This window comes from Exophiala aquamarina, assembly GCF_000709125.1.
Source record: "Exophiala aquamarina CBS 119918 chromosome Unknown aczIA-supercont1.44, whole genome shotgun sequence".
NCBI lineage: Eukaryota > Fungi > Ascomycota > Eurotiomycetes > Chaetothyriales > Herpotrichiellaceae > Exophiala > Exophiala aquamarina.
The window spans coordinates 22,153-35,211 of record NW_013550544.1 but is presented as its reverse complement, the minus strand read 5'-3'; the positions used below and the strand labels follow the sequence as shown (position 1 = coordinate 35,211).

At 46.9% G+C, this 13,059-nt stretch overlaps 3 protein-coding genes across 3 annotated transcripts; all 3 read right to left on the bottom strand.

Moving 5' to 3' along the window:
- Positions 1-281: 281 nt before the first annotated feature.
- On the bottom strand, positions 282-1,998 carry A1O9_13020 (uncharacterized protein; the record flags this gene model as incomplete). Its single annotated transcript, XM_013398064.1, has 2 exons — positions 282-1,880; positions 1,933-1,998. The coding sequence occupies 2 exons, from the start codon at positions 1,996-1,998 to the stop codon at positions 282-284; spliced, it is 1,665 nt and encodes a 554-aa protein (XP_013253518.1).
- Positions 1,999-3,270: 1,272 nt separating this feature from the next.
- Positions 3,271-4,019, bottom strand: A1O9_13019 (uncharacterized protein). Its single transcript, XM_013398063.1, has one exon. The coding sequence runs from the start codon at positions 3,918-3,920 to the stop codon at positions 3,459-3,461; it is 462 nt and encodes a 153-aa protein (XP_013253517.1). The 5' UTR covers positions 3,921-4,019; the 3' UTR covers positions 3,271-3,458.
- A 6,686-nt stretch (positions 4,020-10,705) lies between these two features.
- A1O9_13018 (uncharacterized protein) lies at positions 10,706-11,938 on the bottom strand (the record flags this gene model as incomplete). The annotated part of the gene is made up of 2 exons (XM_013398062.1): positions 10,706-11,006; positions 11,166-11,938. 2 exons carry the CDS (start codon positions 11,936-11,938, stop codon positions 10,706-10,708), a joined length of 1,074 nt encoding a protein of 357 aa, XP_013253516.1.
- Between the last annotated feature and the right edge of the window lie 1,121 nt (positions 11,939-13,059).

Genomic DNA, 13,059 nt, shown 5'->3' with positions numbered 1-13,059 from the left:
GTTGCTAGGCTGGCCCGAAATGAATGTAAGTGGCGGTGGTATTGGGCCTAATTCCTTAGGTAGTGCCGGTCTAGAAATGTCCTGCAAATGTATTGGTCATTACGAAGATAATCCCCGGAGGCTAGATATTAGTGGCAAAAGCCCAACAAGCATTTATGAGACTTCACTAAATGGGCTCAAAGGGACACAGTAAACATGTCTAATCAGTGCATTCGAAACCCTCCCATACCTTGAATCTATCTTATGCTAAGCAACAAGTGGTATAGAAATCATCTTACCTTTCAGAAATCGCCGGTCGTAGCCCCCTTGGTCGAGATATGTTGGCCGTGGAAGCTGAAGGCCACTGGAAGCTCCGCGCATGCCCTGCCCAGCTCCAACATCGTCTTTGCGTCCAAGCATAGTAAGTAGCTTTTCCCTACGTAGCCGTCAAGCACAACACTCAACAAGACACCATCATCCTCTGCTGTTCCTTTCGGATTAGGTACAAAGATAGCTTCACTGGGTGTCTGACCATGAGCCTCCCATAGTGATGCCAGACTACCATTGTCAAACTTGGCAATGCCATCGAACATTGTCGACTTGCTCTGATTTGTGAGTGTGTACGTGTAGCGGGTCTGCCGTGTCCCCCACGTTCCGTTGTAGGTCGGCAGTTCGGGACTGAGGTTCTTGCCTGTTTTCCATTCCATGGTGACTTGCAGTGACTCGCCCGGCGAAACTTTGCCAACGCTTGGCAGGCGAAACCTTGTGAGAGAACCCCGCATGGAATCGGGCTTTGTGTCAACAAACACACGGGCCTCCTTGGAATCCGACAGAATGTTCTTATAGAAGGGCCAGTACATAGAGTCCAGATTATCATACATAATTAGGTCGGTGACAATATCCGTGTCTCGCCCGTCTGTGGGCGAAAGCTCCTGCCAGGCATTGATGGTATGGAAGCAGAAAAATGCCGGGCCATCATATTTCGCAACGAGGCCTTGAGTACCTGTCCGATCAACTACATACCAATGCGATGGGACGGTAGGATCGAAAGGTTGGATTTTGTCAATGATGGGCGCTGTTGGGGACGTCGACTTGATTTTGAGGTAGGAATTCCACACACAAAGCACGACATAATCTTTCGTAAGGAATAGAGAGTGGAGGTAAGCTGGGCGGTCTTCAAACTTCGCAAGGATCGTGGTCTCTTGTGTCGATGCTGAAATGGTAAAGACTCGGTAGATTGAAGATTCACTGTCGGACGTGCATTGATAATTGAATACGTCCCCCGTCTGGGGATCCGATCGAGCGTGTGATGCTGCCAGCTCACCTGTCAGGTCCGGGTGCAACATATCCTGTGTTGCGACTGCAAGCGGCTCCATCGTGTCGAAGTCGAGTGCTTTGTACACCGGTGCGTCCGTTTTAGCGATGAGTAAGTCTTTCTTTTGGGAATCGGGGTTTCGCCCCATGATCTGAGGGAAAAGCTTTGCAGAGCCCGGCATGTTGTAAGACAGAGTTACGTTGATATTATGTACTGTGGGATCTGCAGGATCCCACTCGCTCTGTGCGTCCTTGAAAATAGCTTCGCATGGATCCGGGCTTCCGCCAAATGTTGGATATGGCGGATGTTGCCCATTTTCCTTGATATAGTCATACCGACCCTGGTCTGCAAAACGCGAGCTATAGAAGACTCGACTTCCAGCACAGTTTTGATCGGCAACGATCTGAAAACGGTGGGTTTGACTGAAGCCATCGATCCAGTGCGATAACTGGAATATTTGGCCTGACTTTGTTGGCACCGAGTTCCTTCCGGGTCCTGTGCGGTAGAGATTCCCTGAGGCGTAAGTTGGAATGCTTCCAGCCATACGTAATTCCACGGGTTGCCGCTGTTCGACATCCGCTATAAACTAGCCATAACATTAGTGAAATCTTGATATTTTGTTGATCAAGGGAACTTACCCCTTGCGTGTTGGGCCAGTCATTGTAATGATCCGATGGTTTGACTTGGACTTTAGCTTCCGGCATTTTAGTGGCTGAGGATTCAGTCTCTGCGCGTGGTGTGCAACGAAGAATTATACGCTGAATTTTCTAACTTGTAACGCTGTAATAGTAGTAGAGAGGAGAGTTGTAGGGTCCAACGGTTCTTTTATGGCCACTAAGTGAAAGGGAGGAACCCTCTACGCACGTAAAGTAGTCTTCCGTTTGAGCTCGAGTGTGATGATTGATTATATTACCTTATTTCATCACTGTGAAAATGTATGGGTCGCGCGTATCGCGCTGGCATTGTGCCACCACTTATCTGCTTCAATAGTCTTAGTGTAAGTCACACTTATGTGGAGCCATACCTAGGAAATATCAAGGGTTGCTTTATCGAACGCTCTCAAATATTACTTTGCAGTGGGCTGCCAAGATTCGCAGCACCACGCCGACCACTCGGGTGGGACAGATTACAACAAGGTCGTTTCCGACCCACAAGTCACAGTTCCGAAAGCGAACATTTACCACATAGTCTTGGCGGGAAGTCTTTGCGACCTGCGTTACCTCACTATTCCTCTTCCAAGGTGGGCAAACCGGGAGTGAGTTTTCGAAGTCATGTCACCGGCCTACAGTTAGAACGCCTCTGGCTGCCTGAACAGCAACGAAGTGAAGGGTTAGGTAAATATGGATTTCGCCTCAGCTATCCTTGGAATAAGTGGCCACTTGAAGTCCCAGGTCACATCTAGATTTCACTATTTAGCATAAGCACGGGATCTACATCGAACAAAGTTTGAAGTCTATAGTAGGATTGCTAGGTGCCAGTCATCACGCAGAACTAATTGAAAGTGTGCGGGAGCTTTGATGACGCCGTGATCATCACGTCTCTCGTCAACATCGTTCGATCTCTTCTGCATGGTTAAAGGTGACAGGCGCACCTCAAAAACCCCCCAGCCCCAAAATAGGTAGCGGTGTAGACTCGGTTGCACGGGAGGTGTCCCCTGTCTCTGACTGTTCATCCACCACCCACGCAGGTGGAACAGTACAGAACTACTGATGCGGCGAGGTCTCTTCTTGAATAGTCGATGCAGATATATCTACTCTGCGACAGCGAATGCGTGTGGAGCATGACCTTGAGACCCGAGGCGCTATTGGAATGATTCGGTCCATTCCTCATTCTCCCTGCGCAGATGCCATCGGACCTGCAAAATGCTAGCGATCGTCCAAACCAACACCCAAAAGACAGGTGCTGCCCAACCTTCAGACATGTGTCAATGTTACGGCCCGGGGAAGTTTCGGTTCTGAGAGTCAGGTGGACTTACAGATGCCGTAGGCCATATCTGCCGCCACAATATCCAACAGTAAAAATGCCGTAAGACTCGTCGCCATAAGAATGGCAGACAAGGACCAGAAAATTGATGGGGAGAGCACCAATTTCCGAAATCGAAGACTGCGTTCATATCGGACGGCCAGAACTTCTCGGAACGGTCGGCCCCCGCTGCAATTCACAGCTATTGTATCTTCGATGAGATAGTACAACCCCGGACGAACTGCGGCGCCACGGGAGTAGAGCTCAGACGGAAAGGAGCTTTCCAGTCTACTAGGTGAAAGATATCGAGGATAAAAATGCTACCCCCAAGGCAAAACAGTATCGGGGGAACTGGCATACTCAACACCTTCATCCACACAGGACTCCGTATCGTGCCCACTACGAACAATGTGAGGACAGCGATGACACAGAGAAAGGAAACATAGGTCAGGTAATCAAAACTCCACCGAGGCGTCGCTCCTAGTGGCCGATAAAAGCCGTCTCTCATTGTCAATCGGAACGTACGGATAGTCATTTCCCAATACAAGGATCCGCCCCAGGTAGCTGTGACAATGGTAAACACTAACCAGTCTCGCATGTCTGTCAACTTTGCAAGGCTGTAGTAGAGAGCGATCAGCATTACACAGACATCGACAAATATCATGAGTATTTTGGCCACTAAAATTGCACCCTTCTTCCCTGAAGGCCAGAGCAATGGTAAATCTGGAAGCGGCGTCGGATTTCTTATGTAAAAGTCTTTCAACTTGCCGGTCGAGGTTTCTTGGTTCTGTGCTTATGTGTGGGGTGCTCGGAGGTGGTGGTGTCTGCTGTGGAAAGATAGAAACTTCATGCGGATAATGGCTTGGAAGCTCGAATAATGAATGGTTCAGAAGCAGGAGACTCGTGGTCTAGGATGTCTGGTGTTTCAACCATGGCTCTCTAAAGGAAGGGAAATGTGTTGATGAAGGAGCACCTTGACTTCTTCTAACCACTATGACAAAGGCTAATGACATTTCCACCGAGCGGCAATAGATATCGGGAATGCTTGAGCTCGAGGGATATGTGCAGGTACTATAATGTGATATATGAGCTGTGCCATGTATTGATATTGAGATGAACTCCACAGGGCAGTGGCTTATTCTCCTTTGACGGCGACTACTCCAGATGCGTAGCCCACCACCCATATATTGCCGTGCGTGACACTACAGGCAACCAGGGTAACTTTCGTTAGCTCCGTCCTACTCTATATTAGTATTAGTGTCAAATATACTGTAACATGTCGTTTTAATACACTCTACGCGTAGAACGCGTATATCATACCTTCCTGTCGATATTGATGAGTGTGAGAATAGGCAAGATGGAGGCAACGACGAGGACGATAACTACTACAAATACTACTACTACTACGATAACTACGACAACTACGACTACTCCTGCTCCTGCTACTCCTGCTCCTACTACTACTCCTCCTCGTAAGCCCTAACACGCGATCAGCGCCGAGATATCCTACTACTCCGACGACTAAACTATTCCTACCCGTATATCGCTGAGTTTCTCAAGGTCTCACAACGGGGAATGACTCGGGAGATGACATTCGTCATAACTTTCGTACCGGATGATATTCGGTTAATGCCCAGGCGCCTAGTAAATTGTATGAGCCGTGGTCAGGTTTGGCACCTTATTTCATGAATCCTGCAGGTCTCGTATTGCTTGCAAATCGACCTCGTCGGCGCCAATTGCGCAAGGCTGAGTTTGTAGAGCCTCGTCGGCAAGACCTTAGTGTTGATGACTCACCTGCCGCCTATTCGACCTCGTTGTCGCCTAGGCCTATCGGACCTCGCTGTCGCCTGTCTCCGCCTGTATCCGTGCCTTACCTTACTGTCGCTCCTGCGACTCCGGCAGGTATCCTTGCTCCCGTGCCTCCTCCATTTTGGTTGTATAGCGTCTCCGTCTCTTTCCTCGGCCAAGCGCTCCTAGCCCGGCTAGCACCGTAGACGGCGGAGGTTTAAACTACGTAGGTGATAGTTCCGGAGAGAGTTGTCGGCGCGGCCTAGGTCTAGGTGTTGTAGGAGTGCGAATTGGTAGTGGTGTCATCGCCGCCGGCGTAGGGCTAGTAGGAATAAGAGGACTATTAGGTATATAATCCGGAGTCTTTCGCCTAGTAACTTCTATAGTATCTTCCTCCTCTTTCAATGCCTATTAAACCGCTTATTCGTACTGACCCTACTGTCGCTATTGCCTAATCTCCTAGCGCTCCTATTACACAAAAAGCTTATTTACTATTATTGCTCGTTTGGAGGTATTATTATGAGGTTTTCGCCGTTTCTAGGTACGTTTTAGTATCTTATCTAGCTATTCTATAGGTAGATTTTATAGGTATAGATATTGCTCGCCGAGCGCAATCACCTTCTCTTCTAGGGCCTCTTCGAGAGCCTCTCTTTATCTATTAAATCGATAAAGTTCCTCCGGTACAAGTTACTATCGAATATAAGTAATTCTCTCTTAGTTCTCGGCTTAAAATGTAGGTATAAATCTAGCTGTAGAAGGTGCTAATTTAGAGGTCTTATAGGTAGGTTCCTAGTTGAGAAATGTAATTTTTAGGCCTCGGAGCTACTACCGAGGATGAAATAGAGTGCGCGGAATAGGTTAATTCGTTCGCTAGGCGCGTAGGAGATAATGTCGATAGGGTAGGCTAAATCTATATAGGAGTTCGCACTCGCAAGGCCCTAGATCCGGAGTTAATTAATTCATTATACGCACTAAATTAAGTACTCCTTTACAACTTTCGTAAGAGCGAATTCGGTGACTTTAAATCGTAGATTTATAAAGATAGGATCCTCCGTAACTCGTGGATACCGTCGGAGTGAGTTATTCTCGGTTTTAGTAAGGTCTTTCATAACTAATTTAACTCGCTAATAGAGCCTCGTCGCCGCTAACTCGAGAGATAGTTACCCATTTAATACCTATAAGAAAACGATGTAATACGACTTAGAGCGCTAACTAGTTAAATAACCTAGATTATATAGGTATTTAGTATAGTATCGAATAATCCTACGCTCCTTTGCTCTCTAAACGGTATCAATGTATTTCCTATTAATTAGGAGCGACGATAAGGTCTATCTATTACGCTCTAAATCCTTCTCGGTTACCGAGTTAATATACTGCTAGGCGAGGTCTTTAAGCGACTTAATAGCGTTTCTATACTTATCTTTTCCGCCTCGAACCTATAATTTCGTATACCCTTATTTCCGGAATGTAACGATTATTACCTCGACGGCGTACTAGGCATAGATTTAATGCCTACTCGTAGGTAGGCACTCTTTAATAGATAAGAGAATAGCTGCCGCCTAGTCGCTGATCACAATAAGAGGTAGTATATAATCCTTCGGTAAATACGCCTTAAGAGACTCCTAAAAGAAGGAGTATAATTTATAAGACTTACTCGGGCACTAGCTAAATGCTATAGGAAAGGTCTTACCGTTATTTAGGACTCCTACTACGACGATGATGGGTATTCTAGCCTTATTTATATTAAAGGTTACATCGATTATATAGATAGATCCTGCTATAAAGCGAGCAGCGCCATCTAATAGGTCCTAGTAAGTAAACTAGATCTATACGAGTTTACGACTAATAACCTCGCTAGTTTACTCATCGATGAGGTCCTTATACCGACTTCTATACATAAAATCGGCATAATCGAGAGCGATAAGAAGACCCTTAATTGTCTTGGAATTATCGCCTAATAATCGCTCATTCCTAATCGAGTTATAGTACTCTTTCGCCGTTAAAGTTAATGGGTATTTATCTCTCTCCAAAATACGCCTATAAATCGAGTACGAAATAATCGATGATCGATGAGCGAGTACTTCTCGACGTACACGCTTATATTCATCTATACGGTGTCTCTAACGAGGAAATATAAGAGCGTTATCGGCGAGATTATAACCGTAATGATCGAGATAGTCTACTCTAAGTATCCACGTCTTTAGTTTAGTGCCTCGCTTACCGATTGACTTATAGGAGACCTTACAACACCATCGATAGTCGGTTTTACGTATACTAGTTAATTTACGCTTACGCCGAGATATGATTTAGTCGTCGGCACTCCTAGAAACCTCCTTCTTAAGCCTCCGAGTATTCATCGTCTCTACGCCGTGAAAGACGTAGTTGAAGGTTACACCGAGCGATAAGCGAGTGGATTCCGTACGAGAAAAGGTCCTGACAACGTCGAAACCCTGAGAGAGCGAATAGGCGATTAGACGGCGTTTACACTCGTCGGAATCATTAAAAACCTCGCCGTCATGAGGTGCCAATAGCCACTCAGGTGGATAGGCATTTACTGCCTTTTCGAGGACCTCTCGCACCTCCGGCGCTAGCCGTGAACTGCCGTGCTAGGCCATTGCGTAAAAATGAGTCTAAACACCAAGAAAACCTATATAGATTCAGCCTTGCGGGCGACGACGAGGTCAAAATGCAGTGGTGGCAGATAGGTGAGTATTGCACTCGACAGCGATGTTTCAATAGGTACCTTTGTGCGCAAAATAGGTGAGACTATACCTAAATCGGCATAGATGCCGAGTGTCATTTGGTACGAAAGTCATGACGAATGTCATCTCCCGAGGCGTTCCCTTATAACGCGCTGTACAATATACCTGTCAAAAGCAACGAAGTACTCCTCAGCATCGAAATACAGGACGCCCGCCTAGGCTATCTCGTATAGAGGCTGATAAAGTTGAAGAGTTTGTACTAGCTCACAGACGACGCGTCGAATAACTTATTTACAGGTTGCTGAGGCCCTCTGGCCAGAGGGTGAAAAAGGAGCAGAAAGTATACGATACGTACTCCATCAGCGAGGATATCGCTGTCGAAGAGCACTACGGAAGCCTCCTTTATCCGAGCAAAATAAAGCTATACGCCTAGAATGGGCACAAGAGCATATTTAGTGGTCACAAGAGCAGTGGTATCGTATTCTATGGTCTGATGAGACCTGGATAAAAGCAGGAAAGCACTGTCGTACGCTAGTTACGCGTAAAGCTGGTGAGGAGCTCCTTCCAGACTGTATTATCGATCGTCTACAGCGTCAGTCAGGATGGATGTTCTAGGCTTGCTTTGCTGGCGACGAAATAGGTCCTCATCTTTTCTGGGAGAAGGAATGGGGTACGATTACTGCTGATTCCTATAGTGAGCGTATCATACCTCTTATTCACGGATGGATGCGACTTCGTCCAGGCCTAACTTTTATGCAGGATAATGCCCCAGCGCACTCAGCAAGGAGTACTATTCAAGAATTTCGAGAACGAGATATATATCCTATTAAGTGGCCTCCATACTCACCAGACCTTAACCCTATTGAGACTATTTGGAATGAGATGAAAGACTGGCTAGCTAGAGAGTATGGAGACACACAGGCGACGTACGATCGGCTACGGGAGAGGGTCACTCTAGCCTGGCATGCTATAGGGCGACAACTACTTATGGACCTCATTGCGACAATGCCACAGCGCTGTCAGGATATCAGCGGTGCTCATGGAGGACATACAAAGTGGTAAATACTGTATATAAACTAGGCTAAATAGAGCATAATTAAAGGGCCATAAAAAAGCAAGCCAACGAAAGTTACCCTGGTTGACTGTACTGAACTAAATTGTGTAGAGCTCGGTACGCCCGTAGGGCGCCAAAGATCCGACTGGTAAGGTACCCACCTCGGATTTGACAGAGTCCAACTGAATAGCATGACTTGAGCAGTCCCTGCGTTTGTGGTCGTCTGCACTAACAACGGCAAGATACCAGATGCATAGGGTCTCACATCTCCTTTCATCACACAATCACCCTATCGTTGGAAAAATACGTTGCACTCAGTCAGACAAGGATTAAAAACAGCAGCTTAGGCCGGGAGAGCATCGGAGTTGTAGTATCAGCGCGTGACAGCTTGGGCGTTGACCAATTGTATCAGGCATCAGAACGGCGCTCAATGACATGGCCCTGTTTCCGCAAACCTGGCGTAACCGAACGGTTATCCGGCATAGTCTTGTCCGCGGACGCCAATCTTGTAACCATGCTTAGGTCGCGACCTCGTCGGCGATAACTGAGAGGCTCTGAAGAGGGCCTAAGGTTCTTATCGGCCAGCTACGGGATTTTATAGTCCACAGAAGGACAGCCCCTTTCCAAGGGTGTAATGGGCGCCAAGCCTTCCACAGTAAGATGATCTGGGAGGGTCCTTTCCACTAGTAGGAGATAAACAGTCGGATCAAGCGTTGAAGTTCTAACCTGGGTGTCCCATTCCAGGATTGAGTTTGAAGATGAGAAAATATCACTATCGGACAAAATCCAATGAGGGTGGGATGTTTTGTTTTCTCCGAAAATCACATTAATCATTAGAGGATAACTTATAGGATTAGAAAGTATAGTTATCAGAAGGCAAGCTCTTGCTTTGGCTGCTGCTAGCTTGCTACTACATAGTGTATCACTGTCGCTGCTACTCTGACTTGATTTATACTTGCTACATTACTCGAGTTAATTATAGTAGAATTTAGTGTTGTTTTAAGATTTCTAACTACTTCTATTCACCTCCTATCGCACTTAGTGCGTGAGATTTCCTATATCATTCTGTCTCTCTGCCTGGATACTGTGGGAATGAGAATTACATATACCAAGATCTAATTCAGGCAACAATCCTGTCAAACAGGCTTCCATCACAATATAACTCATTCTGTTAGATGCTGAGGTTGATACCTCCCATCTCTAAAGTCATCCAGGGGAAGCCATTGCTATATGCACAATGGGGCTTGCACTACAGAATAATTCAACGTCTAGTACTACTGTCTAGTAGCATTCAAAGATACAAATAGTTCATACTATAATAGCAGAGATTTAAAGGATGATGGTAGGAACGACTGCTGAGATACCGCAGAGAATCATCGACCGAAGGAAATACACCATAGAGATGGGTCAAAGGCACTATAGCTCGGGGGTTCCCGGACAACCAATGAACCAGAAGAAAAAAGGAGAGATATGGGAACAGGGAAAGGGGGACTACTACTGTCATCGCCAGGATTGATCTTTAGCCTCGAACGAAGACTCGATTGTGATGATATGTTCTTGTACCATGCCCACTGCCGTAGGCTTACTGAGAAGTAAACAAGTACGTTGAGACACAAATCTGCCTGCTCTATTGCTTTTCGTTAGACGATCGCTCCCACGCTTCAAAGTAACAATATTCAGTAGACAACCGTCCCTGGCAGTATTACTGGTATGGTTGATCAACACTCGTATACAAGATTCGTGCTCATACAAATTCTTTAGATTCTTTCCCCTCCGAATTTCTCGCTACAACGCGTCCTCTCATGTCGAAGACTAGTCTAATTTAGGCGGTTATCTCAAACCCCTTTGGAGCCCTTACCTCGTATTGCTCGACTCTCCTTGTCGATTCTCTCTCATCTGTAAGCCTTACACCTCAATCTTCAGAACGGCCTTCCCAAAATTCTCACCCTTGAGCATGCCGATAAATGCCTCGGCTGCATTCTCGATCCCGACCGTCTCATGGACCTTAGCTTTAAAGGTGCCGTCCTTTAAACACTTGCTCACCTTGTCCCGGTGAGAGGCAGCGTACTTCAGTCCCATGTTGTCATCACTGACGATGAAGCCCGTCATCGTCAGACGCTTGGAGACGACTTGCATCGTGTTGTAAATGGGATAGCGGTCCTTGGCATCGATATTGTACTGACTTATTTGGCCACAGGCGACGATTCTGGCACAGGTGTTATTTTACAAATGTTCGGACGGACAAAGCTTCTTATTCTTCTTATTCTTCTTCTTCTTCTTCTTCTTCTTCTTCTTCTTCTTCTTCTTCTTCTTCTTCTTCTTCGGTGAAGGAGGCAGAAGCAACGGCAGATCAAAAACAACTCACCTTCCAAAATAGTTCAACGTGTCAAGAGCCCCCTCGAGCTGCTCACCACCCACATTGTCATAAAAGATGTCTATTCCCGTCCCGTTAGTTAACCTTTCTATGATCTCCTTTGTAGACCCCTTTTCCGTCTTGTAATTCCAGCCACCATCGAATCCCAGCTCCTTGGTGATAAATTCCAGCTTATCATCCGAGCCCACACTGCCCAGCACAGTCAAGCCCTCGTGCTTTGCCAGCTGCCCCACTAGTTGGCCCACAGCGCCAGCAGCGCTGGTCACGACTATCGTCTCGCCTCTTTTCGGCTTACCGATCTCATACAGTGACGAATACGCTGTAAGGCCGGGCATACCTAATACGCCGAGCCAGTGGCGGAGATCCTTGGGGGTATCGGGGTCGGAAAGGTCCAAATTTTGAGGCGTGTCACTGTGTGGAGCTTGTGTGAAAACGCTGTATTCCTGCACGGGCAAGCTGTGTCGAATTACGTCGCCTTCGGAGTAGCCATCGAGAGTTGACCTCAAGACTTTTGCAAGCGAAAGTGATGGCAATGCTGCGCCGACGGACAATGGCGGAAAATATGATTTGATGCCGGGATGTCTCAGCAGGGCACGGAGATAGGGGTCGAAAGAAATATAGAGAGTCTGCAGAAGAAGGCTGGCGGCTGGTATATCTTGATTTGTGTCGAATGGCCCAACATCTTTAACTGTCAAATGTTCGCCCGATAGCGGGAACCCAGAGGGGATCTTAGTGAAGATCAAGGCTCGGTTTCTATAAGACATCTCGACTATCTTTGAAGGCGTCCTGGATTCGAACTTAGGATGGTAGAAGAGGATATAAATGGAATGGGTATGATGCTAATTTCTGCACTAGAGGTTGGAGGGTGGAGAAACCAAACAGTAGTGATGATCTGTGTTCTGCAGAGAAAACTGTGCACTTCCTTTCATATGACTGAACACAATCAGAAGGACCAGACACCAATTTGTATGCTGTGAACACCGGAAAGGCACGGCAAGGAAAAGTATCCCAATTCCAACTTCCACAGTATCTTCGATGGCGTCATTGCAGTAGTAGCCCTATTAGACGTTTCTTGGTCAAAGTTTCACGCAACCTTCGCCCTGGTCAACCTGAAAGACTCTGTCGATCATCACACCAGACTCCATCAACTAGACTGGGTCAAGCTTTGCGCCGTGCCCGCAGGACATCGACTGGGAAAGCCGAGAGAAGAATGTCTCGGGCTCGATGGTCCCTCGAGGCAGCACAATCGGATCAATATGCACCCGCACCTGCGAAGCAATCCCTAGTAGAGATATATTAGTTCACCCGAGTTCCTAGGTGTATTGCATAATCATGTGCCCGAGTTTCCGCAACCCCACGGAGCAGGAAGCACTGGTGGTATACTGTATCTCAAAGGAAAACTTCGTCGTGAGAACAAACGTAAGGGATACGTAAGGCCGACAAATACCACCGGAGAGTCCTCAACCCGAACGAGGCTGGGGTAAAAAGATGGAACAATTTCCGAGCTTACTTGTTCAGCATCGACCGGTCAAACCTTTGACATTATTAAATGATGACTTCCTTATGATCGGCCGCAAGGTCATGTTTTCTCGGAAGAAGTCTCTGTAACAGGACACCATATATCGGGGCCTAATGCTTGGCGTAGGAGACGTCCAATCAGCTCACCACTAACTGGCTAATTGTGGTTAGACCAAGCGCTCTTACCGCTCTTACCTCAATTCCTAGACTCCCAAACGTTAGGCGCGGTGTATCCTAGTAGCGTGTCCCTGTGACGATGCGACACAAATATACGATTTGGGTCGAAAATACTATTGATGCCTTTACGGCCGAGACGTCCATGTCACACGGCGAATAGAGCAACTAAAACAAAATCGCCGAGGTTGTG